This window comes from Hyperolius riggenbachi, chromosome 1, assembly GCF_040937935.1.
Source record: "Hyperolius riggenbachi isolate aHypRig1 chromosome 1, aHypRig1.pri, whole genome shotgun sequence".
Classification (NCBI taxonomy): domain Eukaryota; kingdom Metazoa; phylum Chordata; class Amphibia; order Anura; family Hyperoliidae; genus Hyperolius; species Hyperolius riggenbachi.
In genome coordinates this window covers 48,741,841-48,763,014 of record NC_090646.1, presented here as the reverse complement: position 1 = coordinate 48,763,014, position 21,174 = coordinate 48,741,841, and the positions used below count along the sequence as shown (strand labels likewise).

The following is a 21,174-nucleotide window of genomic DNA, read 5'->3' as shown; positions in this document are numbered from 1 at the left end:
GAACAGACCTCTCCAGAGGGGCTGGAAAAGGTACTAACAAAGAATACAGAAATATACAGACTAGTTCTCACCAGAGGAGCTGGCAAGGTACTAGTAAAAAAGGTGACTGTATAGACTTGATCAGACCTTTCCAGTGGAGCTGGAAATTTGCTATCAGTCACTAACTGAGCAATAAGGAATCACCTCACCAGAGAAGCTGGTGAGTAAATAACACCCCCCAGTGGCGAGGGCCCACTGGTGAGTAGAGTGGTCAGACAGGCAAGGTTCGGCAACAGAGAGGTAAGTATCAGTACAGAATCATGAGGCAGAAGAATAACGAGTAATCAGGCAGAGGTTCAGCAACTAGTCAGATAGGCAGAAGTACAGAATCGTTAAGCAGAAAGCAAAGTCAGACGTCTAGCCAGAATCATACACAGGTAATCAAAACAATGTAACAATAATCCTAGTCTTGGTGTGAAGTCCTTGGTTTCAACACCTGGAACTAGTCTAAGGTCTGAGCGCTAACACAAAGTATTCACGACAGCAGACAGCGAATGAATGAAGACTGGAGGCTTAAAGAGACTCTGTAACATTCAAAACATCCCCTGGGGGGTACTCACCTCGGGTGGGGGAAGCCTCCGGATCCTAATGAGGCTTCCCACGCCGTCCTCTGTCCCACGGGGGTCTCTCCGCAGCCCTCCGAACAGCCGGCGACTGTGCCGACTGTCATTTCAATATTTACCTTTGCTGGCTCCAGCGGGGGCGCTGTGGCGGCTTTCCATTCCGAACTACACGGAAATACCCGATCTCATTCGGGTCCGCTCTACTGCGCAGGCGCAGGAAACTTGCGCCTGCGCAGTAGAGCGGACCCGACGGCGATCGGGTATTTCCGTGTAGTTCGGAGCCGACAGCCGTCAGAGCGCCTGCGCAGGAGCCAGGAAGGTAAATAATGACGTCACCGCTGCCCGGACTCCACGGAGGGCTGCAGCGAGACCCCTGACGGATGGAGGACGGCGTGGGAAGCCTCATTAGGATCCGGAGGCTTCCCCCACCCGAGGTGAGTACCCCCCAGGGGATGTTTTTATGTTACAGTTCCTCTTTAAGAAGCGGAGACACGTTTCCAGCCACTTCCACCTCGGAACCAGCCAATACGAACGGCGAGAGTCACCAGTGACGTCAGCCGACCGGCAGGTCAGCTGACACGCCTTCTGCTCGCATAAAGGTCCTGTCTCCGCGCACGCCCGCGCGAGACAGAAACTCTATGAGCTGGGGACAGCACGGCTCTCGGCGTGCTAGATGCTGAGAGGAGAAACAAAGCTTGACTGCAGGAAAGAGAGGCAGTTGCAGACATACCCTGCTTGTCCACAGCTGCCAAACCACCGATCGTTACAGTACTCCCCTTCTAGACGTGGACTCGGACACAAACCCCAGGCTTTCTCCCCCAACCTGCTCACCCCAGCTTTCTCGGGGAGGGAAGGAGAGGAAGGTCCCTGCTCCAATGAGCCAGAACGAAAGGCAGAAAAAAATCTTGACTTTCTAGACCTGGCTGGCAGAGCCCAGAGTATGTCTGCTGGACTGACTTTCCAATCCACCATTTGTCCCCCACTGTCCATCAAGGAAGAACTTATACTGGCAGTCGGCCCAACTTGAAGCCCCATGGTTGCAATAACTATTCTTTCAGGAAGAATTCCGACTGGAGTGAGTGACTGCACAGACTCAGGTTCAAAACATCTTGACAGCGCGTCTGCCTTCACATTTTTGCTACCCGGCCTGCAGGTGATTACAAATCTGAACCGCGTAAAAAATAGTGACCACCGAGCCTGTCTGGGGGTAAGACTTTTGGCCCCGTCGATATACTCTAAGATTTTATGATCTGTATATACTGTTATCGTGTGCTCAGCCCCCTCAAGCCAGTGATGCCATTCTTGGAATGCAAGCTTAATGGCCAACAGCTCGCGATTCCCAATATCATAGTTTTTCTCAGCGGAAGAAAATTTCTTAGAAAAATAGGCGCAAGAATGCAATCTGCCCCGCATGCTAAGATAATACAGCCCCCACTCCAATTTCTGAAGCATCCACTTCTACCACGAAAGGAAGGGACACATCCACATGCCTCAAGATGGGGGTGGAACAAAACAACTGCTTGAGTGAGGAGAATGCGGCCTGTGCCTCCGATGACCAGTTGTCCGCCCCCTTCTTGGTGAGATCCGTGAGGGGTGAAACTATAGAAGAAAAACCCTTTATAAATCTATATATATAAAATCGGATGTATGTGTGTGTGTGTGTGTGTGTGTGTGTATGTGTGTGTGTGTGTGTGTATGTGCCGCGATCACGCGAAAACGGCTTGACCGATTTGAACGAAACTTGGTACACAGATCCCTTACTACCTGGGATGATATGTTCTGGGGGTCTCGCGGCCCCCCTGCACACCTGGGCGGAGCTACAAACAGCAAATCAGATTCCACCCATTCAAGTCAATGGAAAAAATGTAAAAGCCTGCCATTCTCACAGTAATCAAGCCAGAGCCCCCACACTTGGCACAGTTGGTCACTTGGTGACCGAGGTTACAAATCCAGGAAAAGTGGGCGGAGCATAAAACAGCCAATCAAATTTCAGCCGTTCATTTTAAATGGGAAAATGTAAACTGCAGCCATTCTTACACTGTTAATCGCAGGGTTCTCAAACTTGCCACACTTGGTCACTGGGTGAATGTGATTAAGATTCAAGAAAATGGGTGGAGCCTAGAACAGCCAATCAAAATTCACCTATTGATTTTCAAGGGGAATATTTAAACTGCTGCTATTCTCACTCTGTTAATGGCAGAGGCTTCAAACTTGCTACAGTGGGTCATTGGGTGACTGGGGTTAAAATTCACTAAACGGACGTGGCCACATACAGCCAATCAGATTTCCTTGGTGGATAAACTGCTTCCATTCACACATTTTTGATTCCAGGAACCTGAAAGCTCACAAACTTGGTCATTGAGTGACTGTGTGTCAAGGTTACAAAAAGTGGGTGGAGCCAAAAAAACTTTTACTGGGAAAATATAAACTGCAGCCATTCTTACACCGTTAATGGCAGGGTTCTCAAACTTTGCACAGTTGGTCATTGGGTGACAGATTAAGATTTTGGAAGGTGGGTGGAGCCTACAACAGCCAATAAAAATTCACCTTTTGATTTTCAAAGGGAATATCTCATCTGCTACCATTCTCTTATACTGGTAAAAGCAGATGCCTCAAACCTGGTAGAGTTGGTCACTGGGTGACTAGGGTCAAAATTCAGGAAGGGGGCGGAGCCACAAACAGCCAGATTAGTTTATTTTTCAATGGGAATATACAAAGTATTGATACCAAGGATTCCAAAACTGATAAACTTGATAATTGAGTGACTGTATGTCAAGGTTAGAAAAAGTGGGCGGTGCCAACAACTTCATTTTTTTACATTGCAGGGTTCCCAAACTTTACACAATTGGCCACTGGGTGACTAGGATGAATATTCAGAAATGTGGGTGGAGCCTACAACAGCCAATCAAAATGTACCTATTGATTTTCAAAGGGGAATATTCACATTGCTACCATTCTTACACTGTTAGTGGCAGAGGCCTCAAACCTGATACAGTCAGTCATTGGGTGACTGGGGTCCAAATTCACTAAAGGGGTGGAGCCACAAACAGACAATCAGATTTGTTAGATTGATTTCAGCCATTCTGTTATTGGCAGGGTTCTCAAACGTGACACAGTTGGCCACTGGGTGACTGGGACTAATATTCAGAAAAGTGGGTGGAGCCTACAGCAGCCAATCAAAATTCACCTTTTGATTTTCAAGGGGAATATTTACATTGCTGCCATTCATGCACTCTTAATGGCAGAGGCCTAACATCTGCTACAGTCAGTCACTGGGAGACTGGAGTTTAAATTCTGAAGGGAGCGGGCCAAAAACAGCCAATCAGATTTGTTTAATTTCAAAGGTAAAATGCAACTTATTGATGCCAAAGACCCCAAAGCTCATAAACTTGGTCATTAAGTGACTGTATGACAAGATTAGAAATAGTGGGCGGAGCCAAAAACAACTAACTTTGTACATGGGGAAATGTAAACTGCAGCTTTTCTTACACTGTTAATGGCAGGGTTCTCAAACTTCACACAGTTGCTCACTGGGAGACTAGGATTAATATTCGGAAAAGTAGGTGGAGCCTACAAGAGCCAATCAAAATTCACTTATCGATTTTCAAGGGGAATATTGAAACTGCAGCCATTCTTACACTGTTAATAGCAGAGGCCTCAAACCTGCTACAGTCGGTCGTTAAGTGTTTGGGGTTCAAATTCAGTAAAGAGGCGGAGCCAAAAACAGCCAGATTTCTTTGCTGGATAAACTGCTTCCATTAGCACAATTTTGATGCCGGGAACCCAAAAGCTCACAAACTTGGTCATTGAGTAGTGACTGTGTGTCAAGGTTACAAAAAGTGGGTGGAGTTAAAAACAGATTTTTCGGGGAAATTGTAAACTGCAGCCCTTCTTCACTGTTAATGGCAGGGTTCTCAATCTTAGCATAGCTGGTTACAGGGTGACTGGGATTAATATTCAGAAAAGTGGGTGGAGCCTAAAAATGCCAATCAAAAATCACGTCACTTTTCAAGGAGAATATTACAATTGCTGCCATTCTTGCACTGTTAATGGCACAAGCCTCAAACCTGGTACAGTTGGTCATTGGGTCACTGAGGTTCAAATTCAGAAAAGGGGACAGAGCCACAAACAGTGAATCAGATTTGTTTCATTTCGTGGGAAAATACAAATTATTGATGCCAAGGACCCAAAAACTCACAAACTTGGGCATTGAGTAGTGACTTTGTGTCCAGGTTACAAAAAGTGGGTGGAGCCAAAAACAAATTTCACTGGGAAAGTGTAAACTGCAGCCCTTCTTACACTGTTTATTTCAGGGTTCCCAATCTTTGCCCAGATGGTCACTGAGTGACTGAGATTAATATTTAGGGAAGTGGGTGGAGCCTATAATAGCCAATCAAAATTCACCTGTTGATTTTCAAGTGGAATATTTAAATTGCTGCCATTTTTACACTGTTAATAGCAGATGCCTCAAACCTGCTACAGTTGGTCATTGGGTGACTGGGGTTCAAATGCTATAGAGGGGTGAAGCCACAAACAACCTATCTGATTTGTTTAATTTCTATGGGAATATACAAATGATTGATGCCAAGGACCCCAAAGCTCACAAACTTGGTCATTGAGTGTTTGTGTGTTAGGGTTAGAAAGTGGGCGGAGCCAACACCAGTCAAATACATACCCAGGCAACGCCGGGTCATCAGTGGGTGGAGACAAATACAAATTTCACTGGGAAAATGTAAACTGCAGCCATTCTGTTAATGGCAGGGTCTTTAAACTTTGCACAGTTGGTCACTGGGTGACTGGGATTAATATTCAGAAAAGTGGGTGGAGCCTACAAAAGTGAATCAAACTTCACCTGTTGCTTTTCAAGGGGAATATTTAATTGGTACCATTCTTGAACTGTTAATGGCACAGGCCTCAAACCTGGTACAGTTGGTTATTGGGTGACTGGGGTTCAAATTCAGAAAAGGGGGTGGAGCCACTCACACCCAATCAGATTTGTTTCATTTCAATGCAGATTATTGATACCAAAGACTGCAAAGCTCACAAACTTGGTCAGTGAGTAATTGTGTGTTAGGGTTAGAAAAATTAGGCGGAGCCAACACCAGCCAAATACATACCCGGGCAACGCCGGGCAATCAGCTAGTATATAATATAGTAAGTACCTCAACCTTCAAGCAAGAAGAAGAAGTAGCGCCCTGCCCCCAGGGCCGGTCCAAGCAAGAAGAAGAAGTAGTGTCATATTAAACCAAGGGCAAAAAGGGATAATTTGCATATTCAGTAGCAGTGCATTGTGGGTAACCACAAATGTTCACTTATAGCTGAATTATTTCAGATTTGCTTCTATTTTAAGAAGGAAAATTACACCAAGCTTTGCTTTTTTTAGTAGGAGGGATTTTTGGTCTCTTTTATCCTCCTATACATTCTTAGTGGTTTGGGTCACCCTGAGCTGCTTGGTTACTCTGTTGTACTGGTCCAAGCCCTATCTCAGACAGCCATATCAATCCTTGCCAATACAGATGAGGACCAAAAGTCTGAAACATGCTGTCACATGTGCGTTTGATATGACTGTGTAAAATTTAAAGCTATAGGCTTGCTATACACCAATGGTTCTGGATGCTTGCTTGTCTTACTAAGGGTGCAAAATAATTATTTGCATGTTTAGTAGCAGTGCATTGTGGGTAACCACAAATGTTCACTTATAGCTGAATTATTGCAGATTTTCTTCTGTTTTAGTAAGGCAAATTACACCAAGCTTTGCTTTATTTTAGTAGGAGGTCTTTTTGGTTCCTTTTATCCCCCTATACATTCTGAGTGGTTTGGGTCAGCCTGAGCTGCTTGGTTACTCTGGTGAACTGGTCCAAGCTCTATCTCATACAGCCGTGTCAATCCCTGCCAAGTACTGATGAGGACCAAAAGTCTGAAACAGGCTGTCTGCATGTGGGTTTGATATAACTGTGTAAAATTTAAAGCTATATGCTTGCTATACACCAGCGGCTCTAGATGATTGCTTGGTTTACCAAGGGGGAAAATGAATAATTTGCATATTTAGTAGCAGTGCATTGTGGGTAACCACAAATGTTCACTTATAGCTGAATTATTGCAGATTTCCTTCTGTTTTAAAAAGGCAAATTACACAAATACAGTGTGCAGCATTGCAGGAAGTGACGACAGTGGAACGCACGATGGAACATGGAAGAGGTGAGTCATCACCGCCCACTGCCTCTTACTAATAGTGGTGGCTGCTACTGTGCTTAAGCAGGAGGGGGAGGTTCCTGCTGAGCTTAAGCTGGAGGTAGAGCACACATGGGGGACCCAGTTGAGGGGGGGTCCAACCCCCCTCCCCGCTGCTGTGCCCAATACCCCTTCCTGCCCTCTACCCTCTTATGTGGCGTATGCTACTCCGCGGGTCGGCTAGTCTATATATATAATAGAGTAAGTGCCTCACCCTTCCTGCAAGAAGAAGTAGTAGCGCCCTGCCCCCAGGGCTGGTCCAAGCAAGAAGGGGCTGGTCTAAGCAAGAAGAAGTAGTGCCATATCAAACCAAGGGCGAAGAGGGATAATTTGCATATTCAGTAGCAGTGCATTGTGGGTAATCACAAATGTTCACTTATAGCTGAATTATTGCAGATTTGTTTCTGTTTTAAGAAGGTAAATTACACCTAGCTTTGCTTTGTTTTAGTAGAAGGGCTTTTTTGTCCTCTGGTCCAAGCCCTATCTCATAAAGCCATATTGATCCCTGCTATGTACTGATGAGGACCAAAAGAGTGAAATAGGCTGTCACATGTGGGTTTGATATGACTGTGTAAAATGTAAAGATATATGCTATATGCTAAAGCCACTCATGACAAACCACTAGCAGTTTAGTAAAAACCGCTACACATTGTTGCAAATGGCAGTGTTTTCACTTCTGTGTTTGGGGTTAGCGATAACTGCCAACACCTTTCATGCAGCAGTTTGCCGGCGATTTGCGTTTAGCGATTGTGATTAGCGTGCAAAGCACGCTAATCGCGATCACTCCAAAACCGCCGCAGTGTCCAGTGATTTTTCTGCGTTAATTGCGGGAAAATCACTCCCGCAAAGGTTTGCGATTATAGGTGTGGACGGGCCCAAAACAATATGTGTAATCTGCTACCCGAAAATGCTCCTAAAACCGCTAGGCATGTTTAGAAAACGTCTCTAAACATGCCTAGAATTGCTCTGAAAATCTGCTCCAAAAAACGCTAGCATTTTGTAGATCTGCTAGCGTTTTTGGTGTGCACTGGGCCGGATAGTGGGTGTGTGAGTTAGTAGTACACATTGCCAGCAATGATATTTGGTGTGTGAGTAGTAGTTCACATTGCCAGCAGGGATATTTGGTGTGTGAGTAGTAGTACACATTGCCAGCAGAGATATGTGGTGTGTGAGTAGTAGTACACATTGCCAGCAATGATATTTGGTGTGTGAGTAGTAGTACACATTGCCAGCAGTGATATTTGGTGTGTGAGTAGTAGTACACATTGCCAGCAGTGATATTTGGTGTGTGAGTAGTAGTACACATTGCCAGCAGTGATATTTGGTGTGTGAGTAGTAGTACACATTGCCAGCAGTAATATTTGGCATGCAAGACAAGTTAACTTAACTTTAACTTTAACTTTAGTTAACTTTGTAACCAAGAGCTGCTGCCTGTGGTGACTGTAACCTGATCCCTCAGTGATCTCAGCTGGGAGGAGTTGCCTCTCTCACTCCATCCCTATAGGGCTCTTTTCCACTATGAAATGCGATCGCGATTGCGATCGTGATTCCGATCGCGATCGCAATCGCGTTTCAATTTCCACCATGCGATTGCGATTGCGATTGAGCTACTATACTCATTATAGTCCAGCTCAATCGCATACAAAACGCGGCAGGACAACGATTGCGCTTTGACCAAAACCGCATCGCAATCGGATCGCACTAATGGAAATTGCTGCTGCAGTTTCCATTAGTTTAATGTACCTTGAGATTTGCGATCAGAAGCAGATCGCAAATCGCAGGCTAGTGGAAAAAGGCCATAACTCTTCGCTGCGCTTCCTGTTTCTTCCACTGTGATCTGAATCGTTCACTGTGATGATCCAGATGATTCGACTCACAAAAAGGATTCGGATCAAAGATCTGAATCGTTCATGATCCGGACAACACTAATACACCAGCAGTTCTAGATGCTTGCTTGGCTTACCAAGGGTGAAAATGGATAATTTGCATATTTAGTAACAGTGCATTGTGGGTAACCACAAATGTTCACTTATAGCTGAATTATTGCAGATTTCCTTCTGTTTAAAGAAGGCAAATTACAATAAAGCTTTGTTTTTTTTAATAGGAGGTCTTTTTGGTCCTTTTTATCCCCCTATACATTCCGAGTGGTTTAGGTCACCCTGAGCTGCTTGGTTACTCTGTTGTACTGGTCCAAGCCCTATCTCATACAGCCATAGCAATCCCTGCCATGTACTGATGAGGATCAAAAGTCCAAAACAGGCAGTCTACATGTGGGGTTGATATGATTGTTTAACATTTAGAGCTATGTGCTTGCTATACACCAGCGGTTCTGAATGCTTGCTTGACTTACCAGGGGTGAAAAGGGATAATTTGTGTGATATTTAGTATCAGTGCATTGTGGGTAACCACAAATGTTCACTTATAGCTGAATTATTGCAGATTTCCTTCTGTTTTAAGAAGGCAAGTTACTCCAATACAGTGGGTAGCATTGCAGGAAGTGAAGACAGTGGAACGCACGCTGGAATGTGGAAGAGGTGAGTCATCCCCACCTGCTGCCACTTACTAATAGTGGCAGCTGCTGCTGAGCTTAAGCTGGAGGGGGAGCGCACATGGGGGACCCAGTTGAGGGAGGGGGGTCCTGCTGAGCTTAAGCTGCAGGGGGAGTGCACATGGGGGACCCAGGTGAGGGGGGTCCTGCTGAGGTTAAGCTGGAGGGGGAGCGCACATGGGGGACCCAGGTGAGGGGGGTCTGACCCCCCTCCCCGCCGCTGTGCCCAATACCCCCTTCCTGCCCTCTACCCCCTTATGCGGTGTATGCTACGCCGCGGGTCGGCTAGTCATATTATAATTTGAATTTCTTTTTGTAACTATGATTATGATGATAATTATAATTATGGCAATTATTGCATAGCTATCCATAGTCATAATTGGCTATTAGGGCCAACCCTACTGTAGAGACATACCTGCTGCAAGTATATGAAACACATCAGTGACTGTGTTTGGTTGTGCGAAAAGATTCTCATTCATAATACTGAACAATATTCACAGCTCACATAGGTATTTTGAGATACAAAAAACAATGCACTCTAACCAAAGTGTGTGCTAGGAGCAAAAAATGAATTACAAAAGTACCAGAAAACTCACAAGAACAGCACCACACTTAAATGAAGTATCAAAAAATTCATAAACATTTTATTTCAATACTAGCTGGTCGCCCGGCGTTGCCCGGGTATGTAATTGGCTAGTGTTACCTCTGCCCACTTTTTCTAATCCTAACACACAATTACTCAAGGATGACCTAGTTTGTGAGCTTTGCTGTCTTTGGCATCAATAATTGGCATTGAAATGAAATAAATCTAATTGGCTGTGGCTCCACTCCTTTGAAATTCAATAGGTGAATTTTGATTAGCTTTTGTAGGCTCCACCCACTTTTCTGAATATTAATCCCAGTCACCAACTGTGCAAAGTTTAAGAAACCTGCCATTGACAAAGTAAAACAAAAGTTTGCTTTCTTAAAACAGAAAGAATTTGCGATAATTCAGGTTGGAGTGAGCTTAAAATGTCTCCCAGTGCATCACTGTTAAATATATGCAAATTAACCATTGTTACCCTTAAAAGCTAACACTTCTCCAGAACTGCTGGAATGAAATGATGTGTCAGTTTGTTAATCTGTACAGAACCATAATAATTCAACATGCATTCAGACTGTTTAGGATTGTTTGATCCTCATCAGTGCATTGCATGGATTAATTTGGCTCTATGCAGTAGGGCTTGTAACACCAAGAGGTACAGACTAACCAGTAAGCTCATGGTGACCCAGAACTCATTGGAGTGTGTAAGGGACTACAATGGTCCTAAAAGCCCCCTTACTAAGATGTTAAAGGATACCACAACTGAAATGTGACTTAATGAGATAGACATGTGTATGTACAGTGCCTAGCACACAAATCACTATGCTGTGTTCCTTTTTTTCTTTCTCTGCCTGAAAGAGTTAAATATCAGGTATGTAAGTGGCTGACTCAGTCCTGACTCAGACAGGAAGTGACTACAGTGTGACCCTCACTGATAAGAAATTCCCGTTTTTTATCTCTTTACTGCTCTCAGAAGCCAATTTCTGCTAGGAAAGTGTTTTATAGTTGGAATTTCTGATCAGTGAGGGTCACACTGTAGTCACTTCCTGTCTGAGTCAGGACTGAGTCAGCCACTTACATACCTTATATTTAACTCTTTCAGGCAGAGAAAGAAAAAAAGGAACACAGCATAGTTATCTGTGTGCTAGGCACTGTACATACACATGTCTATCTCATTATGTCACATTTCAGTTGTGGTATCCTTTAAGAAAAACAAAAGTTTGCTTTCTTAAAACAGAAAAAATTTGCGATAATTCAGGTTGGAGTGAGCTTGAGATGTCTCCCAGTGCATCACTGCTGAATATATGCAAATTAACCATTCTACCCTTAGAAGCTAAACACACCTCCAGTGTAACAGTGTAAGAATGGCTGAAGTTTACATTTTCCAGTGAAATTTGTATTTGTCTCCGCCCCCTTTTTGGTTACGGGAATAAAAAGTATCCTATACTTTATTCCAGGTAATGTACTATGTGTGTGCCAAATTTCAGTTTACATTCTAGCAGTGAAATTTGTATTTTTTTCCATCCACTGATGTCCTAATGTTTCCTGGGTATGTATTTGGCTGCTGTTGGCTGTGGCCACTTTTTCTAACCCTAACACACAATTGTCAATAGTCAATTACCAAGTTTGTGAGATTTGTGGTTTTTGGCATGAATAATTTTCATTGAAATGAAACACATCTGATTCGCTGTTTGTGGCCTCACCCCTTTTCTAAATATTTAACCCCAGTCACCCAATGATCAACTGTACCAGGTTTGAGGCTTGTGCCATTAACAGTGCAAGAATGGCAGCAATTAAATATTTGCCTTGAAAATCAATAGGTGAATTATGATGGGTTTTTTAGGCTCCACCCACTTTTCTGAATATTAATCCCAGTCACCCAGTGACCAACTGGGCAAAGTTTTAGAACCCTACAATTAATAGTGTAAGAATGGCTGCAGTTTACATTTTCTCAGTGAAATGTGTGTTTGTCTCCACCCACTGAAGACTCGGCATTGCCCAGGTATGTATTTGGCTGGTGTTGGCTCCGTTCACTTTTTCTAACCCTAACACAAAATTACTTAATGACCAAGTTTGTGAGCTTTGCGGTCTTTGGCATCAATAATTTGCATTGAAATAAAATAAATCTGATTGGCTGTGGCTCCACCCCTTTTCTGAATTTGAACCCCAATCACCCAATGGCCAACTCTACCAGGTACAGGTGATTAACAGTGCAAGATGCTTGTGCCATTAACAGTGCAAGAATGGCATCAATTAAATATTCCCCTTAAAGATTAATAGGTGGATTTTGATTGGCTTTGTAGACTCCACCCACTCTTCTGAATATTAATCTCAGTCACCCAGTGACCAACTGTGCAAAGTTTTAGAACCCTACCATTAACAGTGTAAGAATTGCTGCAGTTTACATTTTCTCAGTGAAATTTGTATTTGTCTCTGCCTACTGATGTCCCGGCATTGCCCGATTATGTATTTGGCTGGTGTTGGCTGCGCCCACTTTTCCTAACCCTAACCCTAACACACAATTACTCAATGACCAAGTTTGTGAGCTTTGCGGTCTTTGGCATCAATAACCTGCATTAACATGAAACAAATCATATTGACTGTTTGTGGCTCCACCCCCTTATGTAAATTTAAACCCCAGTCACGCAATGATCAACTGTACCAGGTTTGAGGCTTGTGCCATTAACAGTGCAAGAATGGCAGCAATGAAATATTCCCCTGAAAAATCAATAGGTAATTTTTGATTGTTTTTCGTAGGCTCCACCCACTTTTCTGAATGTTAATCCCAGTCACCCAGTAACCAACTGTGCAAAGTTTGAGAACCCTACCATTAACAGTGTAAGAATGGCTGCTGTTTACTATTTCCCAGTAAAATTTGTATTTGTCTCCGCCCACTTATGACCCTGCGTTGCCCGCTTATGTATTTGGCTGGTGTTGGCTGTGCCCACTTTCCTAACCCTAACACACAATTAATCAATTACCAAGTTTGTGAGCTTTGCGGTGTTTGGCAACAATAATTTGCATTGGAATGAAACAAATCTGATTGGCTATTTGTGGCTCCACCCCCTTTCTGAAATTGAACCCCAGTCACCCAATGATCAACTAGACCAGGTTTGAGGCTTGTGCCCTTAACAGTGCAAGAATGGCAGGTTTGAGGCTTGTGCCATTAACAGTGCAAGAATGGCAGAAATATTCCCCTTGAAAATCAACCAACTGTGCAAAGTTTGAGAACCCTACCATTAACAGTGTAAGAAAAACAAAAGTTTGCTTTCTTAAAACAGAAAGAATTTGCGATAATTCAGGTTGGAGTGAGATTAAAATGTCTCCCAGTGCATCACTGTTGAATAAATACAAATTAACTATTACTACCCTTAAAGTGGTCTAACACCCAGCATTTCAACTTTGCTTTAAAAGATTGCTTACAGCTTATAAACTATTATGCCAGATTTTTTTTTTAGCAGAAATTCACTGAATGGATTAAACATGACATTTTAGTGCTGCATTTAGCTAGAAATCCTCCTCCATGCTTGCTTGTTTAGTTACAAATGTATCTATCTACAATGTAACAAACAAACACTGCTTTGAGAGAACAAAGAGGGCTTCCCCAGCAGGCTTTTCAAAGGTCTATTTATATTCCAAATAAAGATACATTTGTAACTAAAAGATAAGAACTTCCTAGTTAAATCCAACACTAAAATGTCATGTTTAACCCATTCAGCAAATTTCTGCTTAAAAAAAAATCTGGCATAATAGTTTGTAAACTGTAAGCAATCTTTTAAAGCAAAGTTGTAATGCTGGGTGTTAAACCGCTTTAAAAGTTAAACACACCTCCAGAACTGCTGGAACGCAATGATATGTCAGCTTGTTCATTTGTACAGAGCCATAATAATCCAACATGCATACAGACTGTTTTGGATTATTTGATCCTCATCAGTACATGGCATGGATTAATTTAGCTCTATGCAGTAGGGCTTGTAACACCGAGAGGTACAGACTAACCAGCAAGCTCATGGTGACCCAGAACTCATTGGAGTGTGTAAGGGACTACAATGGTCCTAAAAGCCCCCTTACTAAAATGTTAAGAAAAACAAAAGTTTGCTTTCTTAAAACAGAAATAATTTGCGATAATTCAGGTTGGAGTGAGCTTGAGATGTCTCCCAGTGCATCACTGCTGAATATATGCAAATTAACCATTCTACCCTTAGAAGCTAAATACACCTCCAGTGTAAGTGTAAGAGTGGCTACAGTTTACATTTTCCAGTGAAATTTGTATTTGTCTCTTTTTGGTTATGAGAATAAAAAGTATCCTATACTTTATTCCAGGTAATGTACTATGTGTGTGCCAAATTTCATTCAAATCCGTTCAGCCGTTTTTGTGTGATCGAGTAACAAATATCCAAACATCCAAACATCCGAACTTTCCCATAAATTATATTAGTAGGATACATAATTCCGATACACAATTGAATAAAAACATCTAAAAATTGACCAACCTAAAACTTCCACATATATACTAGATGCTATCCATGATGATGATAAATGCTGGGTCATATAGATCAAACAATGAAACCTTCATTGACAATTCAATAAAATCCGGTGTCGGGTGCTCAAAAATTTAGCACTCTGGCACCTATGAACCCGGGTTCAGTACTCCAAATAACTGTGAACATGTAATAAAGTGCAATAGTGAACATAAATCTGAGAATATTATATGCATTAAACAGTGAAAATGACAATAGCCATAACGACCAGAAGTGCTGAATTTGAATGTGACAGACCATAGGTAAAACATACAGTGAAGTGGATCAGGGAGTATACTTAGCAGGTATCAGAAGACCCGAGAAGTGTGTAAGTAAAGATGGGAGCCCTCGGTGGACTTCTCCACCGGTTCCGCGGCCGTCACGCCACTTTTTCAAAGAGAGCGAGGGAATCTCCATGCTGTTACAGCGCATTAGTGCTGTTTAAGTATCGGAGGGGCGCCAGTCACGTGAGAGCGCCGTATCGGCGCATCACCTGTGACGTCACCACGGAGGAAGGACTGGACGGTGGCCGGGGAAGATCGAAGAGAGCCACGCTGGAGCGCACAAGGAGGAAGTAAGTATCAAAAGACACGTAACAGCCCATGGGAGAAACCTCGGAAATAGAAGAAAGCCACGCTGGAGCGCATGAAGGAGGAAGTAAGTATATAGATACAAGAAAAAATCATATACAAATGTCAATATATACGAAACATAACACAATCATAGTCATAATTCCTCAAAGTATAGCGCCCACAAATAAACAAGCAATAATACAATAGTACACACATAGCTCATGTAGCAAAAATACGTATGCTTATCTACAGACATGATAAGGGCCATAATCAACATGGACAATCAAGAGGTACAAACAATTAATTATGTCATTAAAAAAGAAACAGTAGCCCTCTGCGAAGCAAGTAATCCTCAGAGGGGCACTGTTAAATAGTACACATGAAAAAACATCGCATGGAATGCCACAATGTACAGAGCCACACCGACATAGAAGCAAAGTCCCCATCCAGGTGTACTTGTCCAATGAGAGAACGGAACAGCGGCGCAAAATATGCAAAAACGCGTCGTATATGCAAAAATAATTTGAAGAGGAGTCCAAACTGTTCAAAAAGGCAGGATAGTCCATACGTCCATAGTAATCCAAATAGATAATAATAATACGAACATTTGTATAGCGCTTTTCTCCTGTCGGACTCAAAGCGCTCAAGAGCTGCAGCCACTGGGACGCGCTCAGGAGGCCACCCTGCAGTGTTAGGGAGTCTTGCCTTGAACTCCTTACTGAATAGGTACTTGACCTAGCCAGGATTCAAACCCTGGTCTCCCCTGTCAAAGGTAGAACCCTTAACCAGTACACTATCCAGCCACTACTAAATAAATAACAGGAGTCCATAATATACATCCGCATGAGTCATATATACACAATGATACCACTTAAAGCATGATCTGAAATACAGAAAACATATGTTGAGCACATTATTGAATAAACCCTGAATAGTCAATCTCCTCATTCAACCCTGAAGGGGAGCGTGCAACGTTTGCCCTTACATGAGTGGCCAATCAAGGATCCACAATACTTCTCAGTCTAGGACTTATGAGCTTAACCATTACATAAATTGCCGCACTCAAGGAGTGGTTTATGTACTAAAATGTAGTTGTCCCAAACTTTATGTGGGACAAACAAAAAATGCCTTAAAGGTTAGAATACAACAACATATGTCCAAAATCAGACTGGCAGAGAGGGACCGTAGAGAGGGTCATAAATTGACCTCAGTTGGGGCTCATTTCCTAGATTACCATGCAGGCTCATATAGTCAACTAAAAGTATTTGGCTTGGAGCAAATCAAAGTCACTAGTAGGCGGGGAGATATTGTTTCTAAATTATTACAAAAAGAAGCTAGGTGGATATATTGTTTGAAGTCCATGTCCCCTTCAGGGTTGAATGAGGAGATTGACTATTCAGGGTTTATTCAATAATGTGCTCAACATATGTTTTCTGTATTTCAGATCATGCTTTAAGTGGTATCATTGTGTATATATGACTCATGCGGATGTATATTATGGACTCCTGTTATCTATTTGGATTACTATGGACATATGGACTATCCTGCCTTTTTGAACAGTTTGGACTCCTCTTCAAATTATTTTTGCATATACGACGCGTTTTTGCATATTTTGCGCCGCTGTTCCGTTCTCTCATTGGACAAGTACACCTGGATGGGGACTTTGCTTCTATGTCGGTGTGGCTCTGTACGTTGTGGCATTCCATGCGATGTTTTTTCATGTGTACTATTTAACAGTGCCCCTCTGAGGATTACTTGCTTCGCAGAGGGCTACTGTTTCTTTTTTAATGACATAATTAATTGTTTGTACCTCTTGATTGTCCATGTTGATTATGGCCCTTATCATGTCTGTAGATAAGCATACGTATTTTTGCTACATGAGCTATGTGTGTACTATTGTATTATTGCTTGTTTATTTGTGGGCGCTATACTTTGAGGAATTATGACTATGATTGTGTTATGTTTCGTATATATTGATATTTGTATATGATTTTTTCTTGTATCTATATACTTACTTCCTCCTTGTGCGCTCCAGCGTGGCTCTCTTCTATTTCCGGGGTTTCTCCCATGGGCTGTTACGTGTCTTTTGATACTTACTTCCTCCTTGTGCGCTCCAGCGTGGCTCTCTTCGATCTCCCCCGGCCACCGTCCAGTCCTTCCTCCATGGTGACGTCACAGGTGATGCGCTGATCTGGCGCTCTCATGTGACTGGCGCCCCTCCGATACTTAAACAGCGCTTATGCGCTGTAACAGCACGGAGATTCCCTCGCTCTCTTTGAAAAAGCGGCGTGACGGCCGCGGAACCGGTGGAGAAGTCCACCGAGGGCTCCCATCTTTATTTCCACACTTCTTGGGTCTTCTGATACCGGCTAAGTATACTCCCTGATCCACTTCACTGTATGTTTTACCTATGGTCTGTCACATTCAAATTCAGCACTTCTGGTCGTTATGGCTATTGTCATTTTCACCGTTTAATGCATATACTATTCTCAGATTTATGTTCACTATTGCACTTTATTACATGTTCACAGTTATTTGGAGTACTGAACCCGGGTTCATAGGTGCCAGAGTGCTCAATTTTTGAGCACCCGACACCGGATTTTATTGAATTGTCATTGAAGGTTTCATTGTTTGATCTATATGACCCAACATTTATCATCATCATGGATAGCATCTAGTATATATGTGGAAGTTTTAGGTTGGTCAATTTTTAGATGTTTTTATGCAATTGTGTATCGGAATTATGTATATTGAAATAAAATGTTCATGAATTTTTTGATACTTCATTTAAGTGTGGTGCTGTTCTTGTGAGTTTTCTAGTACTTTTGTATCACATAGGTATTTTGAAATGTAACTTCAGCTTATTATGTCATTGTTAGGTTCCCAACGCTGTCCTGGGTGTCACCTAGCAGACAGAGACAGCAATCAAGTCCTGACTTATGGTACAATGCATCCTAAATCGATTACATATGTTCTGGCTGTGTTAAAATTTAGATGCAGAGACAAGCCAGAAAATGTCTCTCCCTGCACTAGGTAATCTCGGACTATACAACAAATATATTCCTACCAATTACCTAATTAATTTCTTTTTGCATGTAATTTGAGATACGGATATTGCTGAACCTGAATTATGGTGATTTCATCATAATTTTGGGTGTGGCTATTGCCGATGTCCAAATTACTCAGTGCCGCTATAGCCATATTAACCACTTTATGACAACCTGATTTATAAAAACATCCTGCTAGAGCCTCTTACTGGCTCCAGGACATTTTTGTAAGTCAGACAGTGCTGTTGCCGCTTAGCGCGTGCACGTGCACGCGCGTGCACATGCGTGCTCCCACGGGTGCACGTGTGTGCTCCCACGGGCGCACATGCATCCGCACGTGCACATGAAAATTGTGAAAAAAACGTACACCTTTATTTTGAAATGATATATTGTCACCATACTTTGTATTAGGGACATAATTAAAATCTTGTGATAACCAGGACAAATGGGCAGATAAAATGTGTGGGTTTTATGTACAGTAGCAGTGTTTATATTAAAACCATAGGGGATGAAATTGGAGAAATAGTGTATTTTTTTTCATTTTTTTCCTTGTATTTCCCTTTAAAATGCATAGAAAATAAAGTAATTACTGAAAACAAATATCAACCCCAAAAAGCCCAATTTGTGGTGAAAAAAACAAGATATATATAATTTCATTGTGATTAGTAGTAATTAAGCTATTGGCAAATGAAAGGGATGAGCACTGAAAGGTGAAAATCACTCTTGTCCGTTAGGGTAAAAACCGCCTTGGGGTGAAGTGGTTAAACAAATGTGGTGCAGTGCTGGTGCTGAATTTACCTGACTCATCCAAAATCTGTTCATCAAATTTAAACATTTACCTTTGTTTTGTATTGATGTTTTTTCATATTCCATCTGTCTTTTGTTCCATGTGTATGTAGTGACGTATATATATCATTTAAAGCTTTAACCACCATATCCACTGCAAGGTACACTCTATCTTGGATTGTATCCACAAAATTCTTTAAATTTCTAACTGTCTCTCTTTTGGTGCAGTTATGAAGTATCTGTTTAGTTATCTTGGGGATCAGATTGTTCTTCAGTTCATTTCCTGATAGACAGTGATAATAAGTTATCAAGAGATCTTCCTGTAATGGGTCTTCCCTGCTAGTGTTTGACACAAAAGTGATGAAGAATTCTTCTATTCCAGGAACAGAGAATCTCTGAGTTACAAACGCCAAACTACAATTAGTGTAGTAGATAAAGTCAAAATCCCATGACCAATAAACTGGAAAAATCAATGTTTTTCTCTTACAAAAGCTGGAAGAATGACACAGAAATCCAGCAAAACTTCTGGCATAGGTGCCACAGATAATGATGATGTCAGTGGTTGATGTTTGAAATTCTTGAGGTATTTTACGATGATTTTTAACAGACACAAGAATCTTGAATTCTATACAAATTCCATGATTGGCCAGATGCTTGCTCAGTTGCTGGAGTTCCCTCTCTCCATAATCATCATCTGATGCCACAATCCCGACCCAATTCCACTTAAATGCCTCCAGCAGCTTAACCATTGCCTCGTACTGAATCTGGTTATCTTGTACTGTTCGGAAAAAATTGGGATAAAGCCTTCTGTCACTTAGCAAGGTATCCCGGGCTCCATAACTGACCTGGAACAAGAAAATTATATTGATTGTTAAGAGATGTGGTAGGATTCCTGCTTCCTGCATTTCAGCAGGGACAACCCAATACGGATCTGGGATACTGAAGGCCAGACTTCAATGCAGAAAATTTAGCTTTCAACTTAAAATATTAAGCTTTCTCAGGTTATATAGACATGTCACCTGGCCTTTACCCCAAAACAAGTCCTAGCAACCAGTCATTATAAGCCAACCCCATGTAGCGTAAATAAAATAGGGTTCCCTGCTCTGTAGGTTGCAGTCATCAGTCATTAGAGCTGTGCTAGGGCCTGAAGAAAAGATTGTACACAGCTATAGCTTTTAAAGAAGGGGAAAAATGTTTCATTAGGTCATTTTGCTATTGTCTGTACAGGTGAGTGTTAGGGTCTGCATCTCAGAGATTTATCTAGTTTTCATTTACTGAAATCTAAAAAGAAAAATAATATTTTTGGGGGTTTATCATTCGTATCTTTGCCTATTCTAGTTTTTACCAGTTAATGTCAATCTGTTCCCAATTATTTTACTTTTTTTGCTTTACTTAATCAAATGCACTAATAGCTAGTGGTGCTCACCACGAACTCGTGATCATGGATTACCCGCAGGGGCGTACCTAGAAATCCCCGGGCCCCCCTGCAAACAATAAAACGGGCCCCCTCCCCCCTCCCTAGGGTCCGCTCAGGAACTTTTGTGGGGCAGGAGAGGTCGCAGCATAAGAGGAGAGCGTGGCCGCAGATCGGTGGGGAAGGGGGACATTCCCCCCCCCTCCCTTACCTTGGGCTCTCCTCTCAGCCCTTCCCTCCTGCAATCATTGGTGGCAGCGGCAGCAGCGGCGGCAGGCTGAACACATACCTCCTTCTCGCCGGAGGTCTTCCGATCTCAGTGCTTCATGTCACTTCCTGTGTAAACAGGAAGTAACATGTAGCTCTTAGAGATCGGAAGACCTCTGGCGAGAAGGAGGTATGTGCTCAGCCTGCCACCGCCGCCGATGCTGCTGCCCGCTGCCTCCAATGATTGCAGGAGGGGAGGGCTGAGAGGAGATCCCGAGGTGAGGGAGGGGGGGGATGTCCCCCTCCCCACTGATCTGCAGCCACACTCTCCTCTTATGCTGCGACCCCTCCTGCCCCACAAAAGTTCCTGAGCGGGCCCTAGCCATGATTCACAAGCATTTATTGACTATTCGGCTTCGAAATCTGGACCTGTGGATTGAAATTGAACCATGGAAAACGGCCACGACAGGCCGTGATTTTGTGTATCCGGAATTCATTCAGGATCGTGAACACGGAGGAAAACCGTGGTTAGGATGGTGTAATGGTTAAGGGCACTGCCTCCGACGCAGAAGACCAGGGCTCGAATCTCTGCTCTACCTGTTCAGTAAGCCAGCACCTATTCAGTAGGAGACCTTAGGCAAGTCTCCCTAACACTGCTACTGCC

General features: G+C 42.7%; 1 protein-coding gene across 1 annotated transcript in view; it reads right to left on the bottom strand.

Moving 5' to 3' along the window:
• LOC137550344 (vomeronasal type-2 receptor 26-like) overlaps positions 1-21,174 on the bottom strand; it is an 87,007-nt gene that overhangs the window by 35,314 nt on the left and 30,519 nt on the right. The window contains exon 5 of the mRNA XM_068271265.1: positions 19,099-19,734. Within this exon, the coding sequence (XP_068127366.1) occupies positions 19,099-19,734 (636 nt within the window). The remainder of the gene's footprint in view (positions 1-19,098; positions 19,735-21,174) is intronic.